At 44.1% G+C, this 21009-nt stretch overlaps 1 protein-coding gene and 1 long non-coding RNA gene across 2 annotated transcripts; one reads left to right on the top strand and one right to left on the bottom strand.

Moving 5' to 3' along the window:
- Window positions 1-12542: 12542 nt before the first annotated feature.
- Window positions 12543-17028, top strand: LOC142362592 (uncharacterized). Its single transcript, XR_012765179.1, has 3 exons — window positions 12543-12806; window positions 14676-14771; window positions 16200-17028. It is a non-coding gene; the product is annotated as an uncharacterized LOC142362592 (long non-coding RNA).
- A 1153-nt stretch (window positions 17029-18181) lies between these two features.
- TLNRD1 (talin rod domain containing 1) lies at window positions 18182-20592 on the bottom strand. The gene has a single exon (XM_009943802.2). It carries the CDS (start codon window positions 20046-20048, stop codon window positions 18984-18986), a length of 1065 nt encoding a protein of 354 aa, XP_009942104.2. The 5' UTR covers window positions 20049-20592; the 3' UTR covers window positions 18182-18983.
- Between the last annotated feature and the right edge of the window lie 417 nt (window positions 20593-21009).

Below are 21009 nucleotides of genomic sequence, written 5' to 3' on the forward strand. Positions count from 1 at the left end.
ATGCATGGGGGTTATCATGAGGGGTTAATTCTTCAGGAATGAAGGGGAGAAATGAAATTAATTGCAGTGGAAGTTGTAAACTGGCACAGATTTGAGCTCAGTCATTGTAAAATTATTCCTGTTCCTTTGGCTGGATGCTCCGTGCAAGCTGCAGTTCTGCCTCCTGAAGTGCTAAAATCACTTCTTTTCATTTGTGCATGCTTTCTGGAACTGATGAGATTAAAACAACATAATACCACTTCAACTCAATAGGGAATGATTGCAACTGAAAAGAATTTATTTATCTGCTGTGAATCATTCTGTATTACATTTCAGTACCACACTGAAGGGGAGGTTTGTTTGTCTTTTAAAAGAGTTACTTAAATAGGAGAGGAAGTGAGAACTAGTCCCTGGCACCTTTGCTTTGCTAACTAAACTGACGCACGCCTCACTTTATAGTGCTGATGTGTTGCAAAAGGACGTGTAGGACAGTTTTGACTATTGTAGTGTTTATTGTTACCACATCAAGATTTTGGTTATCAGATTGGTTGGTATCAGAGTGCTGGTCAGTGTGAACAAGAAGTAACACTGCAAAATTAGTATCATAGAAAAGGTTACAATTAAAGAAAAATAGTAGGGTTTGCTGTAATGTGGCTATTGGTTCTACCTTGCTAGTACATTTTAAAATGAGCTAGACATGAAATAGGCACAGTTTTGTCTAAATATGAAGGAGATGCTTTATGGAGAAAGTTGTCTTTTAAGAGGACAGGTGAATCGTGGAGAGGATAACTTAATAGTATGGTAAACACCTGGATTTGACTTTTAACTGTATTAATAAATAGTGCCACATTAATGACAACTTTCAAAAAACAACTCAAAAAATCTGTTACAAAAGTAAAAAAACAAACAGGAGCACCATTTTCACTATTCATTTCCCTCTCTGCCTTTTTACGCTTAAAGCCTGCCTCTTAATCTCAGCCAAAAAAGACATGTTGAGAAGTAGAAGCTTCATTTTTCTGTTTATTGGGTTTCTTTTGCCTGCTTCTTACTCTTAATTTCCTTCATCAAACTGGCTTATGTCAGTGTGAACTAGTGATAAACTGCGATCCCAGAACAAACAGCTGCTTCTACAGATTTTTGTATTATGACTTGGGACCCCATTCAATCTCTTTGAGTTCTACCTGGAAAGTGGGTTTTTTTCCATGCCAGCTGGGAAGAGTCTCCTCACCCAGGTTTGCTTCCCCGCCACAGGAGTCAGGCACTGTTTCTAGTGCTGGTCCGAGGAGCAGAGCTGGTCACAAAAAGCTGCAAATTCCATTTCAGTTATAGCTGTAGATTGATTTATTAGAAAGGACTCGTGCTCTGTGTGCTCCCATATCCTCCGCACGACAGTGACCTCAGGCTCCCAACCCTAACACTCAGTTGCTGGGGAGGGGGTTTCTTCCATCGTCAGCTGGCAAAGGGCACTTACCCTAACGCGCAGCAGCTTTGGCATTATTTTTTGACTTAGTTAATGGTTCAGGTCAGATCCCTTTATTCCAATTTTCATACATGCCAGTCATTCCAGGATGGAACTAATAATTGTATTGTAGCAAGAGAGAAGCAGAATTTGTAGGAAGAGAACATACACATAGAATTTTTACCAGGCCAATTAATGTAATTGGAAAGAACAGGCGGGCGTTCAAGCTCAAAGTCCTTTCTCTGGGTCGGAAAAGGAGTGGCAAAATCCAAGCTAGAGACAAGGTTAGGCCCAATTCCTCTTAGTTTAATCTAATTATGTTAGTCAGGCCACTTGAGAGATAAGGGTACTTAGCATGTGTAGAGCAAGGCTCCCTTCCATATTACAGCAATCATACTCTGCTGGGAAAAGTTATGTTGCAAGGCGAGCTACACAAGCCTGTACATCGGTTTTCAGAGAGACCTCCTGGGGTTCTTAATTGCTGACACGCATTTAACCATACTGGCAGCATACACAGCATTTCAGCCCAGCCACATGGAATTACAGGATCTGCAGTGTTCAAAAATAATCCGTTTTAACATCACGATGTGATGTTTGCACATCGGGCTCCACTGAACCTGTGGCTCCATCAGTGGTTGTGTAACTGCTGAGGAGGCTGAGTCCTCCTCAGAGACCAAGAGAAGCTCAGTGCCTGTGATGCTGGGAGCCCCTTTGGGACTACTCTGGAGTCTCTCCCTGAACTGGTGGGTGGATGAGATTCCAATCAGGCGAATGGATGGATTACCAATAAGTCTTGTTCTTTGGCCATCTGGATGTACTGCTGCTGCCAGGCTCATTTTTCAGCTTGATGACCGTAATGATTTTGGCAATGCTTGTGGCTCCTCCCATTCATTCTTTTAACAATTTCCATTACCCTGGCCAATTATTTTCGGGGTCCTGGCCTTTTCTTTCACAGCTATGTGTTTTTATGTTTCAAGACCTCTGACTAGTGATTTGCACGAGTTATGTCCCTTTGTGGCTGCTCCTCATCTTCCTGGAGCAGTTTTACATACAGCATATGCCTTTTGAACTAGCTTGTGACAAAGTGACTCAGCCAACACTGCTCTAAATAACCTTCCCACAGACAGTGAATAAAAAGGAGACAAGTCTGGGCTTTCCATTTTGCTGGACAGGGCATGCACTCTAAGCATACAGTCAGACAGACACAAAAAACTGTGGGGTTAGTAGTGCTGTCAGCAGCAGGTCCCAGCTGTTCCCCCTGGTATAGCACACATAGGGACTCCCTGTACAGGACTGGTTTCAGCTGCATTTTACTCTACAGTTCTGTCAATCTTTAGTATTTTGTCAGCCCCAACAGGCTGAAATAGGCATCTTCTTGTGTATTTTAAGCCAAGAGAAAGTCAGCAAACAAACACTGAGAGAGTCTATACAGGCACTCAGAAACAAAGCTAGCATTATAGGACATGCAATTGCTTTTTCTGAAGTATTGTTAAGTCTTATTCTTTCAGATCCATACACTGTCCAGCTCACATCTTAGCCCACTGCGGAAAAAATAAGTTCCCAAACGTGCTTGAAATACTAAACTAGTCCCAGGAGGGAAAACCTAAAGAAACACTACCCCCCTCGCTGGACGCACCCGATCCTTCCCTAATCTAAACAGCCACTGACACTCTTATCACTTTCTGCCAGCAACTCTAACTGTTTTATTGTTAGGAAGGAAGGCTTACACTGCTTGTATTGGTTTTTGCCACCTCTGTACATTGCATGCCAGCTGCGCGCTGCAGGTTCTTGGAAGGGCTCTCACACACAGAAAGGCATTCTGTATAAAAATACTGCTGCAGTAAGTCGAGGTGGTGACTAGTGGTGACTGGTCATTAGGTCACCACCGGTGACCTGTGGTGACTGGTGCCATGCATTACACAAGGGGCTAAACAGCAGACAGAGATTCTGACAGACTGGCTTCTGAAGGACATGCTTCCCATTATCAGTGTATACTGGTGTACGTACATATCACAGTAAAAGAGACCAGGCATCTCTAATTACCATTCCTAACTCACAAAAGTAGGATCAGCTAGTCTTCGACTCTTGATACAAGAGGTTATAATAAGAATCCAAGCTGTACTTGGTAAAATCATCAGTTGCCACCAGAAATAATAGCATTTCAAGTGTCCTTTCCTTGAATATATGCTTAAGAGTTTCAAAAATCTTTGAAAGCGTGTACCAGCTCCTCCCCATCACACAGCTGCACCGACTCCACAGTCTTTGGATCCAGTTCAAATCTTGTTTTCAGTATGACAAGAACTTTTGTCGACACTGTAGTTAAGCAACAAGCAGCATGCCAGTAACAAGACAGACAAACAAAAATACCTTCGCAAGTAGGCAGGGATCAAAAGCCTTGGGAAAGGCTGAGTAGGTTTTCAACACCAAGAGGTACATAGCCATAGCCCTGGAGGTTTGCTTAGATTGTCCCTGAGATGGCCTCTCCTAGAAACAGGTTTTGAGATACAACCCAGCTTCCCCTTTCCAGGTGGCCTTTGCAGACAACCTGAATCCAAACTGTCTAAAAGCGGCACATGTCCTCACATCACGCCATGTCAGCTCTTATCAGAAAGGCTGCAGGACGGCTTGCCCGTCTAGCCTCCAACATATGGTCTCACCACAGGGGCAGATGGGACACAGGGAGGTGACTGGGCCAGGTAGTGCTCAGAGCCTGCTAGCACTGCAGGGCAAGGATCACATGCTTGGAGCAAACTCCAGCTTGCTCATCCATCTCAAATTTGCTCCTGGGGCCACTGGATTGCATTCATAGCATGCTGGAGGCCTGCTTAAATACCAGTATTTGCTTTTCTTAAATGCATACGTAATTCATAATGGCCAGCTAACTTCATGAAGCTCTTCTTGCTCGAAGGCTGAAATACTTGTATATACATCACTACCCCCAAAGAATAATGGTAAAAGAAAATAGGAAAATTCACTCCCTATAGAGAAGACTCCTCTAGGCTTTAAAGACATATAACTCCCAGTTAAAGCTCTACAAAAGGCCTAATACATGGAATGTGACTGAGGCTCAATACTATCACAATATATGTCCATCTGATGAGGCGCCTACGGCATTGCTGTAGCATTACAAACGTGAATCAGTAAATCCCCCTCTGAATGCAGCTCATCTGTCTCAGGAATGAAGTTCATCTTTCACAGTACAACATGGTCTTCTAGACAGAAAGAGAAAGAAAAGAACATTTATCATTCCTGTGCCAGGCAGAGTTCAACTTGAAAGAAACTGGATGAAACATATATCATTCATCTAAGGAACAAATCCACACTACAGATTTGTCTAAGACAAGTGAATGGGATCCAAAAAAGCTATCCATTTCAAAATGGGAGGCTTGAATTCAGTCCAACCAGAAAACGCACGCTGAGTAGCATCCATTTATTCAGGATAGTAATGGCTTCTTTTAAAAGCACGTTGCCTTGATCACTTGTGTTAAACATGGCATATATACCAACAAAAATTCCCATCTTTGTGAATGCAGGCTATCTGCCAGCTCCACAAAGCGATTTTTTTTTTTTTTTTTTTTAATAGCTACTGCGCTAGGGCTGTTGCCTGCAGAGCAAGTTTTATATGTACAGCCTACTGCGATCATCAGGTCTGAGTGCACAGTAGATGGAATTCACAAGCTTTTCCAAGTCACCTCCTGGGTAAAGCCCTGAACAGCCAGTCCCAGAAGTGAAGTAAGGAACAACTGCTCTCTCCGCCCCTTTGGGCAGCTCACAGACATGCTTTTAGCAATACCTAAAACAAGAAAAACACCTAGATCCACTTCACTGGGATGGTCAGAAACAGAACGGAAATGAGAAACTGATGAAGTGGGGAGCCGGCCTCACATGCAGGGAAACTTCCAACTCTTTCCTAATGACTTTTTTTAAAGCGTTTCAGTTTAGTTTGTATTCCATTTAAAAAAAAAAAAAAATCTTGGCCCGTGAGTTCTCAGTGCCTACACAGATGAAAGCTGTGAGAGGCCTTAAATGACTTCAGCAGGAAACTACTGGGAAGGGGAGTGGTCTGTTTTCTGACAGTCCCATTACACATTTCTAGGAAAAATCTTTTCAAGTTCTGCATATGAAAATGAAACAGCATTACAGCACTGCCTCTCTCTTGGAGACGATCGCAACAACACTTCTCCTGCTCCCACGCTGGAGCAATTCCTTTCTTTTTCCTCTCTCTCCTCTCTCTCAGGATCCCAGGCTCAGGAGTAGCACTTTAGATTTTAAAAATTCTTTAATTGATGCATTTAGTCTGCTCAAATAGAACCCATGTTTGTTCCAGGTAACCTTGATGAATACTTTGTTCTGTAGCTGCATTCATAAATCCATCTGCCACTACCCAAACCCCTCACAAACTGTTTAGTGAGCTCAGGAGTTTTCCACTTAGTAGTGACGACAAAGCACTAGACTACTGCAAAACCCATGACGGAGAAGCTGAGCAATAACAGACACCAGCCAAATAGATCACTGGGGTGGAAGGTCATCCTTGAACAGTATTTCCATTTTTCCCCTCTTGGTAAATTGCTCTGGGAACAATCCTCTTTTCTAGCATAATGTAATCAAGAAATAGAAAGTCACCACCACTTACACAGAGCTGCAATTCCTGGCCTGACTGTCCGCGTTGGGAATTTTAACTGATGTCTCCACCCAAGCAGCATGTGGAACCAATGTAATGGCTAACACAATTCAGAGCCTAAAATGGAGTGATGTTGCAGTTCCAGCTGGTTTTGTAAGTCAGTACCAGAGATTTTTGGAAGCCTTAGAGGAGAAAAAGAAACAGAGGCGAGGAATGGCTCCTAGTCTGACGATGTACACTAAGGAACATGTGAGTGACAATGCAAAAAGCAAGACAAGACTACAGCACCACCAGACAGCATTACACTGCGCCATGCTCAGGAACCAAGACAGCAACAAGAAAGTGATGACTGGTGGGACATACTTCATGGGAAAGAGGTGCGTTATTTTTTATCCCTGTTTTTAGAAAAGGCACAGCCCTCTACATATAGCAAGGTGAAGATATGTAACAGCCTAGGGGTAGACAGTAAAGCTTTCATTCTGATGAAGAAGAAAGGTTCACCGTAAATAGATGTGGCCCTTAACAGGTACTGTGACTCACAGCGTTCTACAAATCCCTTAATTATCAGACAGCTGCATCTTCCTATGTATCAGCTTAATCCAAGCTAACTCTGCAAGGGCCTTTTTCTGTCCTGATAACTGATCTGTACTTTTTAACCAAACAAGTTGCCACCTTCTTCCCTAGTCCTAACATGCAGAGACCCAAAATCACTGCCAAGGGGTGATGACGACAAGCGTTTATCTTATTACCAAATATATTTCCATTTCCAGCATAAGTTCTCAACCAGCTAATTCTGATGCTGATTTTTAGCAATTCAATATGTCATTAGTATTCAATAAGTATTTAGTAGTAATTTGGTAGATCTGCTGTCTGTCCAGGGCCCCTGTTTAACAGTTAACCACCTTTCCAGGAGACTGTCTTCCCAAGAGCACTCACTATTCTTTGAAGCCAGGAAACATACAATTTTGTCAAGAACTGTATGGGGAAGATAGGTCAAGTCTTAGGAAGGAGTCCCCTCTGCGTGTGTGTGTTTACACCTGTATACCTCATACCTGCATCTACCACATCTGATCCTTATCTCTCTGAAAATCCATATGGCTACACCATTTACTCAGATGAGGGCAAATTCAGAGTTCGCCCATGAAGGCTAACAGTACAGGTAGGATGCGAGAGACATCTATCCTGTGAAGAGAATCATGGTATACACTCTGTCCCTGCTGAAAACAGGAGCTGATTTGCTACCAACATCAATGGGTCATATTTGCACAGGTACTTGCTGTATATTTAGAAAATACAAAAATGAAAAAAAAAAAAAAGCAATGGAAGTATTTGAGAAGAACTAAAGAGAGGTGAGATCACCATTAAAAGCCTCTGGGGCTTACACACACAAAACAAATGTAAAAGGCTGCTTCTAAAAAATAAAAATCTGTGTTCCTTTGAAAAGTCCCAGGTGCCCCAATCTCAGGTCATGTATTTCTTAACAAGCATTACAGCAACCCCCGTCGCAGCATGCTAAGCCTATACATCCCAGTTTCGTATCTGCAGGTAGGACTCACCTTCCAAACTAGATCTAACTGGGATCGTTTTTGGTAAGCATATTCTAAAAGGCTTTAATTCCCAAATAACCTGGTCTGGGAGAGATAATTCCGTACTCTCTGGAATGGTGATAAAATTAAACAGTTTGAAAATAATATGCTGCAGGCTTGCAAGAGTCCTCCAGCACACTACTACAAATGCAACAGCCTTCAAAATTACTAGGTTGAACTTATCATCAGTCTGACTTAGGTGAAGCTCTAGCTTCTCCCCTTACAAATAAATTTAATATCATTTCACTCTGTCATTAATGAGGATTATTTGTTCCGAGTAAGAATTTATATACAGTTGATATGACTAAAGCACATAAACAAGCTGAGGGCTTTCCTAAAATAAAACTGTAGGACGTCAACACAAACCAACAGTAAAAAGGTATTTTAGAGTGCAATAAACAGTCAAATAACTTAGTTACACAGCACCTAATGAGCAAAAGGGATATTGATTGTTTTGCATTCCACTGCTGAAAACCAAAACAGAGGCTTTCACTTTGTTTTCTCCCAACTGATTAAAAAACCCTGCTATTTTTTGGAATAAAAATACATTTAAACTGTTATTTTTAGATAGATAGACCATGAACAGAAGCAAAACATGAAGGAAGGCTTTCACGCATCATGTAGGCTATCAATATTTTTGGCAGCTGAAATTCTTTAAATACGCTCATTAATTTTCAATTAATTTTCTTGAGGAAGAGGGGCTAGTTCAGACAGAGAGTTATTGAAAGGGAGTTGTCCATCTGACAGAATTTTCCTAGAGACATGCTCTGAACATTCTTTATGCTTTTTTCTCTTGACAGGAGTCATTTTCCCTGGGCATCCTTGATGCATGTGAACTCCAGATCACTTCAGTAAAATGCAGTCCTACAAGGAAGGACATGCACCATCTCACAGATCACAGCCTTAAACAGGATCCAAAACCAGGCAGCAACTGCATCTTCCGTAAGTGAAATCAGCCCACCTTATAAAATCATCTCAGAGGGGAGGAAATGTCCAACAGCAATATTAAATGAAATATAACAACAAAACCAGGTAAAACTATGGCTAAAACAATATTTTGGGGAAAAGCTTTGAAAACATACTTTTGACTTTTTTTTAATCATGTTTCCATCAGATAGATTTACTAGTTTTTAAAGTCTGTTTTACTCAAGCTTTTGAGTGCCGTTGTACATTTGCAAAGCATATTTACCATCCAAGGAAAGTCTTCTACAGCCCACCATTATTTCCAAAGGAAAAGGGAAAAAATACAGCAAAAGCCTTAAAGATGTGAGTGAATTCTTTCATTCCCTTACAAGTGCATGTGCTCTCTCTTCTGTAATGACACGGTACAGAAAACAAGATGTAATTAATGCAATTCCTTTGCCAAATGAGTGGGATCTTATAAAGAATTGGCACATAATTCTGATTTGAGCTTTCTCTTCTTAAACAAAACCAGAGAACATTATAATGTACTAACAGGGTCCTTCAACAGATTTCTTTTATTTTTCCCCCCAATACAAGTGACTGCAAAGTGCTGGGCCTGTAATCAAAAGCATACTCAGAGTCCGAGACAGCAATATTGACGCAGCCAGGCATTTTTGTGTACTATGGTACGATCATGTAAGTGAACCAAAGAAGAACATTTGGCCTTTTCTTACCTTACGTACCAAGACAGACAAGCATGCCTTTTCCTCTGTTCTACCCCAATGTCGTTCTGTATGTGGTTTTAATCACATACAGAACAATATGCTCACAATTTTCAGACAATGACTTTGAAATTTAGGAGTGAAATTATTTTTCAAATAAAGTGATTTTCATCTAATTATCTTGAAACTGTCCATAAAAAGCAGACAGGCAGGGAATTGGATAAATACACCAAGCAGGGTTTTGGTTGTTGGTTTTGGTTTGTTTTTTTTTTACAGTTGGAGAGAAAATTACCTTAATTTTGATAAACAAATAGCCTGTGGCAAGACAAGAAATTTTAAAAGAAGCCTCAGGGTCCGATATAGAAAAGTTATAGAAGACTAATCAATAAACAGATTTTACAGGGCAGTATAAATCCAGATGCCAGGTCTGTTACTGAATTCAAAGTTGCAGATTAATTCACTATACAATGTTAGCAGAACAGTATAGTTAATTACAAGAGAGACACAAAATGCCGCACAAAGCCCAAATGCTACTCTGCTGGGAAACTGACACTTAGAGCTGCTACAACTTTCAGCTAGCCCCTAACCTACATCTCACAGTATCCAGCTCACTCGCCACTCCACCCCAACTAAAAAACACCTCGTAAATACCTAACGTCAGATTACCCCTTCTTCTGAAGAGCATTACAGCTCTTTGACAAACTGTGTGAAATGCAGTTCCGGGGAATACAGATTACAGGGAGCTCGTCCATGTCTGTGGCATTCAGGTAGTTGGAATTTGCATACAGAGGAACAGGTATGTTTCTAATGCGACCTGGACCTCAATTAGCACAAACTAGCTTAAAGTGCAGGGCCTGTGGGGGGATAACATGCACAAAGTACAGAGGGATCTCTGTTCCACATCTGGGTGTCGCACCAGGAGCAGAGGGTGGAGGAAGGGAGGAGACATCTGTGGCTCCGATGTGAAGGTAGAACACGCGATGCTGGCATCTGGCAACCAGAAAAGACAGATGAGGTGGAGCTGGGCCTCTGGCTGCTTGCCGGCCAGGGCATACGCACGGGTAACGAGCATTTAACCCATACAGAAAGGCTGGGATGGTAGGAACAGAATTATGGCCCATGTTCGTACTACAACTGCAAATCTCCTAGCTTTATACAGTCTAAGTAAAACTCCACGACAACATCCTATAATTAATTTTAAAACCACATGCAATCAAACTTTATCATAAATGACCAGGTCCACAAAACTTCTAGACATACACCTCCCGCTGAAAATCAATGGGAGTTAAGCCCCTAAACACTCTTACAGTTCTGACCAGATTTTTTTTTTCTTAAAAGCTATAAATTGTGCCCTCTACTTTGAAACAAACCTTTCTTGCTTGTAGCTTTTTTCAGTCCTGTATTTCACTGTAACTCTTTCTGAGTATTACAACCTGCGGTGCCCTACGCAGCAGCACATATCTCTGAAGTTTCAAAGATAGCGCTCGTGTCTCTGCGGCTTCTGCCGCTCACGTCAACAGCTGCCCTTCAGTCTGGTCAGATGCCACCAGCTCCACTGGCCTTCGGGACAAACTCCTCTGATGTGGCAGTCACAAGAGAAGACGAGATTACAGATTGTGAATGAGTTCATGCCTAAAGTCAGTATTAAGGAGATTTCACGCAGATAGTTTTGCTCACAGGTTTTCTCACAATGCCTAGGGCCAGTCTGAGTTTCTAAAAAGTGAGTTGTTAATTATGAGCAAAGAAACAACAGTTTACAACATGAAAAAGAATACACCGACTATCTTTCCATGCTCTGCAATTTAAAAATAGGTTGACCCATTAGCTTTAAAGAAAACTGAAATATAGAGCTCAATTTCCCTTTTATTTTTTAAGCCAGACCCTGAGATTGAAAAGTTTCAGACTAATGGCTACTTTAAGATGATAAAAAGGGATAAAGATTTTGAACTATGAATCCAGCATTGCCAGAACAGATTATTCCATAGTAAATTTTTAAACAGAAAGTAAATTTTTAAACATCGACTAAATTTGAAGCATTTAAATAAGACCAGAGCATTAACTGCATGCCAATTCAGAAGTGCTACAGGGCCTATAATTTGTCACACTGCACATATAGATCTACCTGACTTTTCTCATTTTTTTCCACAGTGTACATGTGCAGAATGCAAACAGGGGCCAAAGTACACCTGAGCAGCATGCCTACCAATTCAAGAGACTTCCTATACTTACTGTGAACCAGACAGAATCAATACATACTGAAAAAATCAACTAGGAAATGGCATTTTTTTACTCTGTACTTTAAAAACATAACCCTGGAGGCCAAAATTAGTCTTGACTGTTTGCCAACTAATGATAACAGAGTTATGATTAGCGGGACATTCACTCCCAGAGCTTCCTAAGCACCTTCTACATGAACTGGAGGAACACCTTGTATACATTGAATATGCAACAGAAGGTCCCTCAGTTCATCAATGCCACAGTGCCCAACAGGCACTGCTCTTTGGGAAACATTACTAGACTCAGCAGTTTGCCTGAATTTCAACCAAATGAAGCCTCGCAATTGCTAAGATCCAGACACAGGCCAACCAGACGTGGCCTGGCTCTGCTGCTGATGCTCTGTGCACTAATGGAGGCACTGTGGACTCAACTGACTGAATGGGCTGAAGAGTGAAGCACCCCAAAGGGCAGAGAAAAAAAAGCAGTTTCACACCACCCCATTATGAGTCCACCCCGGCACCTGAATGGGCTCCCGGTGCCAAAGGGATGATCTGCAAACAACCTCAAGGCGCCATGCTGGTGATGGAGAACCTGATGTCCAATCTCTCCTCCTCACTGGCTCAACTAAATGTTCAGAGAAGGGAGGCGAGAGACACAGGAGCTACCGCAGGGACTCTTTGTCATCCAAAGGCTGGTTAAACTAATTCAGCGATAATGGAGAGAGTCCAGTGGAGGGCTACGAGGATGGTGAGGGGACTGGAGCATCTCCCCTACGAGGAGAGGTTGAGGGAACTGGGCTTGTTCAGCCTGAAGAAGAGAAGGCTGCGAGGGGACCTTATAAATGCCTACAAATATCTGAAGGGTGGGTGTCAGGAGGATGGGGCCAAGCTCTTTTCAGTGGTGCCCAGTGACAGGACAAGGGGCAATGGGCACAAACTGAGGCACAGGAAGTTCCGTCTGAACATGAGGAAGAACTTCTTCCCTCTGAGGGTGACGGAGCACTGGAACAGGCTGCCCAGGGAGGTTGTGGAGTTTCCTTCTCTGGAGACATTCAAGACCCGCCTGGACAAGATCCTGTGCAGCCTACTGTAGGTGACCCTGCTTCGGCAGGGGGGTTGGACTAGATGACCCACAGAGGTCCCTTCCAACCCCTACTATTCTGTGATTCTGTGATAAAAGCAGCTCGCAGCAAGAAACACTACTGGAGGACTCAGGGCTGTATCCTATACTTTTCAGGATTCTCTACAGTTAGACCAACGTTCAGGTTCCTGCTGCCCAGACAAACCTGGAGAAAAACCATTGGTTTAAGATCTTAGCAGGTAAGTCAAACGCCACCAAAAACCAGCTACTCTGAGGTAGCTCATACTTGCAGTCACTTCACCTCAAACTAATCTGATTTTAAAACCGAAGTTAAGCAACTTGTTAGCAATCACTTTTCAAGTATTTATTTATTTTGATGGGGGAGGAAGGAGGGAGGAGAGAAAAATCAAGCTATTTAGCTTTCCAAGTATTTAACATAGAATCTGAAAGAGCTCCATCTGGCAACCAGCAGGATTTCTAAATAATCTAAATAGTATCTACATAAGAACCAGGCTGTCTATGGAGTAAGACAACTTCAACTTTTACAGCCACAACAAGCCTTTATTAACATAAAAGGAAATTATAAAAAATTAAGTTAGAACAGGAACAAGAGTCTGGCAAGATGACAAAAGACCCCAGGAATCTCTGCGTTAATCTTGAAATGCTGCTTTTGACTTTGCTGGAATATCGCATCATACACTGTGTGGTTTTACAAAAACAAAACAGAAAACCCCTTAAGTTCAAAGGACTCTACTACAATAAAACCAGTTCTAGGAAAAGATTCAGATTAATGAAAATCAATATATAATTCCTCGCTTTGTAACACAAGACGATCCCTAACATTTTGAAAGTTTGTGGAAAATATTAATATTTAATGACAGACTTCAGAGTCCTGCATGAGGCCCTTCATGTCCACAGATGTCTGTCTTCATTAAGAAAATGGTTCAGAATACTACTGCTGATTATGTTAATTAAATACACCATTGAACTACTCTTATATAAAAATTTTGCTAATTCATAATTCCCAAGTAAATAAACACCTCTCAGAGTACACAGTGTTTAATTTTCGAAGTTATTCATATGAAGGATCTGGCCTTGCACTTCATACCTAGCCTGCGCATTTTCTGGCCCATTTGTGAATGATCCAAACCTGGCGGTAGTTTGGTGTCCTGCATGAAATATTTTACTGGTCTGGATGCCCCTGTCCAGTTGCCAGTGGGAACTTTTGTCAGCTTCCTGGCAAAAAGTCAAAGAGCAAAACCAGTGGGCCCCAAAAAAAACCCATGTTATGGTGATCCCATGAAGATAGGACAGCCTTGAAGCTCTGCATTTTCGCTATCCCTGGGCTACAGGAAGGGAATTTCTATCTTTATCTTTGCCCATCTGGCACCTTTCACAGGCAGCAAGAACAAAGAAGTAAAATGTACTGCTCCCTACCATCTGCTTCTGCTTGTGAAGTCTAGAAAGAGCCTGATAGCAAAGAAACTTTAAAAAGAAAAAAAAAGAAAACCAACCCCTTTATTTCCCACCGAACTGTTCTGGCAGGTACACATTTTTGCCTGTACTTCTTACGTATCTTAGGGCAACCCCAGAGGCCCTTGGTTCCCTGCAGCAATACAGCTGCTCGACACGGAGCATCCCAAACGCCCCGAGCCCCACATCTTCATGCACTAACAGCCTGGAAAGAAAGGTTGCGTTGTTTGAGATTTGCTTTATTGGATCAGCCTCTGTTTTATCTAGAATAGGAAAATTCCTGTGGGTTTAATAGGAGGTATTACCCTACAGATTTTCTCTGGTTCCACCTCCTTTCCCATCAGCCACATCCCCTCTTGCTGCAAGGCTGCATACACCATGTGTTGGCTCGACCCCTTCTGTCTCTGACAGAAGTTTGGCCAAAAAGAGCAGATTTTATGCTACTTTGATCATTTCCTGTGGTAAAAAGTGAAGGGAATTATCTGACCCATGGTCTTTTTTTTTTTTTTCTTAGTTTTGAAAAATAACATGGATTTACATTTGCAAATTCCGTTAAATAGTGTGCTTGCTTTTCAATAGCATTTTGCTGCTCATTTACTGCTTGTCTTACAGAACATTTTTTTTTTTTTTTTTAGAATCAGAAAACACATTGCTCCGAACTCAAATTCTGAGAATCAGCTGCTGGATTAAATCAATAACGAACTTCACTGTGATGGAGCAGCAACCAAAAGGTAAGATCAAATTCACAGCCAATACAAAAGGTGACAATTTCTTTCCTGCCAAAAAATTCTTACATTTAAAAAATAAGCTTAATTCTCTTTTGGTGGGGATATTGTTATTTTTGGCTACAAATGTGCATTGCATAATGTGTTTAGAAATAAATTAACCCTTTTATTAAATGCACTGTTAGAGCAGATCTGTGGCGTTTGATGTAAGCACCCTAGAATATTAAGTTTTCTTCTGTCAAAATCACCAAGGTTCCAGATCAGAAATCAGAAAACGTCTCATGCTTGTCTAAGCCTATGTTGAAATAGTGACACTACCTGTTGACCTAAATGGTGTAAGCGTTTGGGCAAACAGGGCCTAAAGTATGAGGCCAAGTGAAAATCGATGACCTCGATGTGGCCTGCGATTGCACCCTGAAAACTAGTCCATTATCTACTTCTTCTGTCCCAGAAGTCTAAAGTAAATGAACAACACAAATAAAGCTACCGAAATAATGTCTTCTATCACAATTAATATTCTATAGGAACACATTCCAAATAAACTATCACAATACACACTGTCTTTACAAATGTGGCACTACAGCATTTAAAATATACGTACATTCATGTTGAGTAGTGGAAGCACACTCTTTCAGCTCAGAAAATGCCACAACGTGCATCTATATTGAGACTTTTTCCTGTTAATCATTTACTCGGGGTGCATAAAAACAGTTGTACTTGTTTGCATCAAAAGCCTTTTTTTTTTTATTTTGAACTTTGCTGTGCCAATTAGATGAACAGCACAGATTCTGACAGATACTCTCTTGAGCTGAGGCCAGGGAGCACATGGCTCCCTTTGTGCGAGTTCTAGTCCGGAAAGAAGTGACTGAACATTCTGAAGTGTCAAAATTACTATTATTTAACAATGTTGTAGTAAGTTACTTTGGTGAATTTACTATTTGTAAATACGTGTACTTTTTAATCAGCCTGTTAACTAAAACCGTGGCCTAGCTACATTTCACGTTTTATTTTACAAAACTGAATCCCCCTAAAGCCCCCACACCTCAAAAGCAAAGAGATCTAGAGCAGTTTGTTTTCCTTCAGTGTTAAAACAAGGAAAAAGAAGATACATATTTATATATGCATGCAAGTACTTCACTTCAAAATATAATCAGAAGAGGGGGAAGAATCTGCAGTATCCTTGTTAAAACAAAAACCTGCACTAAACCACCTGAAACAAAGTCTTACCACAACAAAATTCAGCACTGTCATCATTAATAATATATTGCCTTTCATATACAGAGGTAATAAGGAGGCTGCACCGTGATCCCTATAACCTCCATGATGTATAAATGAATCAAAAAGAACCTAATTAGTTCAGCAGCGCCAAAAATTATTAAGTAGAAACATCAAAAGCGCCAGTGGGACGTTAGGGTTTTTTTTTTTCCTTGTCAGACACGCTGCAGAGCTGCCCTTCAGAGCCCTCGGCCTTCTGTCTGGAAGGCGGCCTCGCAAATGTGGGTCATGCCAGCTTGAAAGCACTGGAGCTCAGGACTGGGGCACCTGCGCCCTCCCCGAGCACAGTGCCCCACAGCCCCCTCCACGCCGGCCCCACGGTCCCCACGCAGGCCACCACCCTCCAGGATCCATGGACGGGAAGGGTGGAGCCTGGTCCTCACCGCCGCAGGAGATAGCACATCCTGACAGCAGTACGTTGGCTACAGTCCCCTCTTCCTCCTTCCCCCCCAGCGCAACCCCGGGATTGGGGTGGTATCTGGGCTTCCACAGAGACACACAACACAGGACAGCCGAGCAGACCACCACAGACACCACCGCGGCACAGGACCTCCCCGTAGATGGCCTTGGCCTCTTGCAAATCCCTCCAGAGTCCTACAGCTGTTCCTGCCATCCAGATGGGAAAACATGTGCACACGCACACGGGAGAGCCTCTGAGGAAAGACCTGTGGAGGCATCTAAATCAGAGTTAGAAGAGCGTGTGTATATATTTATTTATTTATGAAAAAACAGCAGGAGAACTTTCATACTACACCGCATAGATGCGGCCATCCATGCGCCTCTGCAGCATATACTGGTAGGGTTATACTGCATCGGAGATAACATCATAGAAAATCACACCCCAGAGGAAAGTAGCTTGGACTCATTTTTCCACGAAGAAAAGTCCTAATCATACAACTCACTGAAGTCAGAAAAGTTTCATTTAATAATAAACAAAACCTAATACGGGACTCCACTGTACTTAAGTCAAAGATTTTTTTTTTTTTCTAATGCTGAAGTTATGGATATGTAAGCTTAGCTTGTATCTCCTTTGACAGGATGTATGTGTCCACTACCCAGTAATGTGTCACTCCCGTTTGCAATTAAAACCATCACATGCAAGAGAAACAATAAAGCTATAAAAGGAAGACCTTTCACTACTCCAGGACTGTTCCATATCAGGGTTACTTCTTCAAAGGAATAAATAGGGCAGTGGGTGTACAGTAAAGGTTTGAACCACGGTAACAACATTGCTAAGGTACGTTCTCCAGTAGCTTTCAATATTGTTCAATTTGCAGACCTATTTTAAAAAAAAAAAAAGAAACAAAAACAAACAAACCCGTTGTGCAATGGAGCTGGGCAGACAAAGCGAGCCTCCTCGCCAGAAGACCTGCTCTTCTATTTACCTTTCATGGAACATACAGAAGGCAACAGACCCCACAGGTCCACAAAGACCAGGCTGAAAAAAATCATCACTGCAATTATGGGAACTACTGCACTATTCCCTAAGGTCCACTCGCAATTCCCAAAGAGTTCAACTGGAGGTGAACTGGGCCTGAAAAACTAGCCGACTTTTCCCATTACCTACAACACCCAACTGGAACTACTCTGACCGACATCTGTACTGAGGAGCTCCAACACGAACCTCTGAGGAACCAAAGGCCCCGCTCCAGCAAACCTCCACACTCCTACGCAGACGCGCGGAACTAGCAGGGCTATCCAGCAGGGTGAAGTTTTTTCAAGAAACCCTTAATAAATGAATATGGAAACTCACAAATGTAACACAGACGGCCCACGACATCTGCAAGAGTTAAAATACACAACCTCCTCAAAGATAACGCAGAACGCTGCTAAAGCCAAACAAAGCCAGCCTCTGCCCGCTGCAGCAGCCGCCGGCGCTGCCGAGCGCGATCCCAACGCACACAGCACTGTCCAGCTCGCCACAAACACAACTACAGGGTATCTCTGTCAGAGGCGTCCCGGGGAGGAGGGGTGGTATTGCGGGAGGGACGGCTTTTAGGAAAATAAAAGAACTGAACTGCAGCCTGTACGCTGCTGTCTGGAACTACAGTTACATTTTGTACCACCCATTCCCTGGGGAAAGTGACATACAATGCAAACAGGCCTCCTTGTTCAATTTTTAAGAGATTCACAGAAAGACATCTGAGAAACATAACGTTTTAATAGATGAAATAAATACTCCAGTACATGCAAGATAAAAACTGACATTGAAAAAAAAAAAAAATTAAAAATCACTTTTGTTATAGTGTAATTTTTTTGTTTGTTTGTTTAAACACTCACAGTAGCTTTTCCCCCAGTTTGGAAATCAACACATGGAAAACATAATCACAACCTCCAGTCCTTCCACTCCTACACACCAAATGCACTTCTAACCTAACACTTGATGCAAAATAAAAAAAGTCATACAAAACAAACAAAATAGTAGCTACATCCATCATCTATGTGTTGTTGGGTGTTTTTTCATTTTTTTAAATGAGTGAGAACTGAGGTAACCTTTTTCCTGCACAACCGAACAGTAAAATTTAGAAGGGAAATTTCGGAAGACAAGACAAGACAAACTTTAAAAACCGCACCCAGCGCGATTAAAGCTTTTTTTTTTTTTTCCTCCTTTTTTTTTTTTTTTAAGATACCCCCACCTCCCCAAATATTAAAAAAAAAAAATCTTTTAAACAGTTATTATTACCATTTGTGTGAAGACCTTGCTGAATAAAGGAAAATTTATCTGCAGATACTTGCTCGACTTTAAAGTAAAATGAAAAGAGGCCAAAACTGGCTACCTTTATTAGTACGTATAGTCTGAATATGCTGTTCTGCTTCTTCACCACATGAAATCAAAGGATTGGGCTCATCCAAGCAAATTCTTTGGTATACAAAAAAGGGGCGAGGAGGTGGGATATTACTTTCCTTAAGCAATGACTGGGATCTAAAGAGAAGATGTGGGGGTTAATTCACAGAATTGGAGTTCACTGGCGGTAAAGTCCTGGGTGAAGATCTTTCTCTTAGTGCCTGAGATAACAGGTTGCAACCATCTGAGACGGCGCAAGCTGAGTTCCTCAACCTTTCCCTGTAATCACTCATTTTGGTGCTACTTTCGGGGTGTTGGGCTATATCCCTGAGGCATTGGGTCAGGAGCACACAAGCAGATACCACACTCATGGCTCCTCCTAGGATGGCAGTTTGCACAGCTTTGCCCTCCGGATTAATGGTGGCCGCTTTACCCAAAAACTGGGGCTCAGTGGCAAAGCCCACCAGAGCATAGACAGACTGCACCAAAGGTCCGCTGAACAAGACGCACCGGTTCCTGGTCAGCTCGCTGGGTGAAGTCTTGACCTCCTTGACGCAGGCCAAGAGGGCAGAGGCGCTGGTGCTCATACACTTGACACTGAGTTTGAACTGCTCCTTCGCAAATTTATCCTTGGATTTCTCACTGGCCAGCACGCAGGCGTCTGTCAGGAATTTCAAGTTCTTGGACATGTTCTGAGACACCTCCAACAGGAGCTGAGGGCTCATATCTGCCAAAGGGGTGGTCTTCAAGACCCCGCAGCCATGCTCCACCTCATGCCTACATCGGGTCACCTTGTAGCGATCCACCAAGCCAGGCATGGCGGGCTGGGCCCCCGGAGTCTCCACCGCGGCCAGGTAGGCAGCGTGGGCAGAGCATTCGGTCAGGGAGACCACCAGCTCCCCCATCTCCATCAGGCTTTCCCCCACCTCCCCGAAGCGTCCCATATTGAGCTGGCTCTGGACGTCGTGGGTCAGGATGGAGAGTCCTTTGGTCCTGGCGATGATCGTGTCCCTGCACTTCTCGAAGGACTCGCCGAAGACAGACAGGCTCTCCGTGTTCACCGGCCTGGTCTCGCTCGACAGCAGCAGCAGGTCGGCCACCAGTTGCATCTTGATCTTGCAGTGGTCGCAGATAGAGACGAGCTTCTTCCTCTGCAGGGACCCGCTGCTGGGGATGCCGCCGGACGCCTCGCTGCTGGACTTGCCAGAGCCGCCGCTAGCCATAGCGCCGGGGGGGCCCTCGCATGCCTCTCGCTACCCCGCCGCCGCCGCCGCCGCCGCCCGCGCAGTCCCCACTCAGCCCGGCAGGATCGCTCTGCCTTTTCCGCAACATCATTCCATTAATCGCCGGGAGGCACGGAACGGCTCTGGGCGCCGGGGCTGCCGCGGCTGCAGGGGGCGAGCTCCGCCGGGGCGCCCGCCCCGCTCCGGCGCCAGCCTGCGCTCCTACGGCGCTCCCGCGGCGGGCCGGCGCTCGCCGGGAGCCCGCGGGCCCCGAGACGGCATCGTTCAGCTAAAAATAGCTAAAAATACATATATGTATTTTCTTTTCCCCCTTCCCTCCCGCCGCCTCCTCCGCCTTCCCGGCTGCGGGCTCCGGCGCGAAGTTCCCTTTACGCGACGGAATACCTCAGAGCCGCCCGGCCGCCGCGCGGAGTTGGGTCAGGGGCGCAGCCCTCCGAGTTGCTACCGCGGGCCCGGCTCCTCCGGTCGGCGAGCGGCCGCCGGGCGCAGCTGGCCAGGGCCGGAGGGGCGGCGGCTGCGCACCATGTGCCGCCCCCGGCGCGCCCGCCGCGGCCCCGCGCCGCCGGCTCGCAGGAAGCGCCGCGGAGGGTGTGGCCCGCCCGCCGCCACGGCCCCGCCGCCGGGCCGGGAGAGGGAGGCACCGCGGGGAACCGGGACGGGGGGCACCGCGGGGGGGGGGGGGGGGGGGGGGGGGGAGGGAGGGAGAAAAAAAGGAAAGACGGGAAAGAAGAAGAAAAAAATAAAATAAAATAAAAAAGATCCACCGGATCCGGGTGCTGGGGGCGGACGGGCGTGATCCGTTCCCCTTCCTTCTGCCGCTGCCTCACTCCTTCCTGCCTCGGTCATTCACGCGGCCGCCGCGGCCCATGCCGCTTCGCCCAGGGCCCCGCAGACTCGGCGCCGCCGGCCACTCCTCGCCCGGCTCCCGCTGTGGCCGCCG

The sequence above is a fragment of the Opisthocomus hoazin genome, chromosome 10 (genome assembly GCF_030867145.1).
Source record: "Opisthocomus hoazin isolate bOpiHoa1 chromosome 10, bOpiHoa1.hap1, whole genome shotgun sequence".
Classification (NCBI taxonomy): domain Eukaryota; kingdom Metazoa; phylum Chordata; class Aves; order Opisthocomiformes; family Opisthocomidae; genus Opisthocomus; species Opisthocomus hoazin.

Excerpts from the sequence above, each read along its gene's own strand:
- TLNRD1 (XM_009943802.2), bottom strand. The coding sequence starts at position 20,048 with ATGGCTAGCGGCGGCTCTGGCAAGTCCAGCAGCGAGGCGTCCGGCGGC.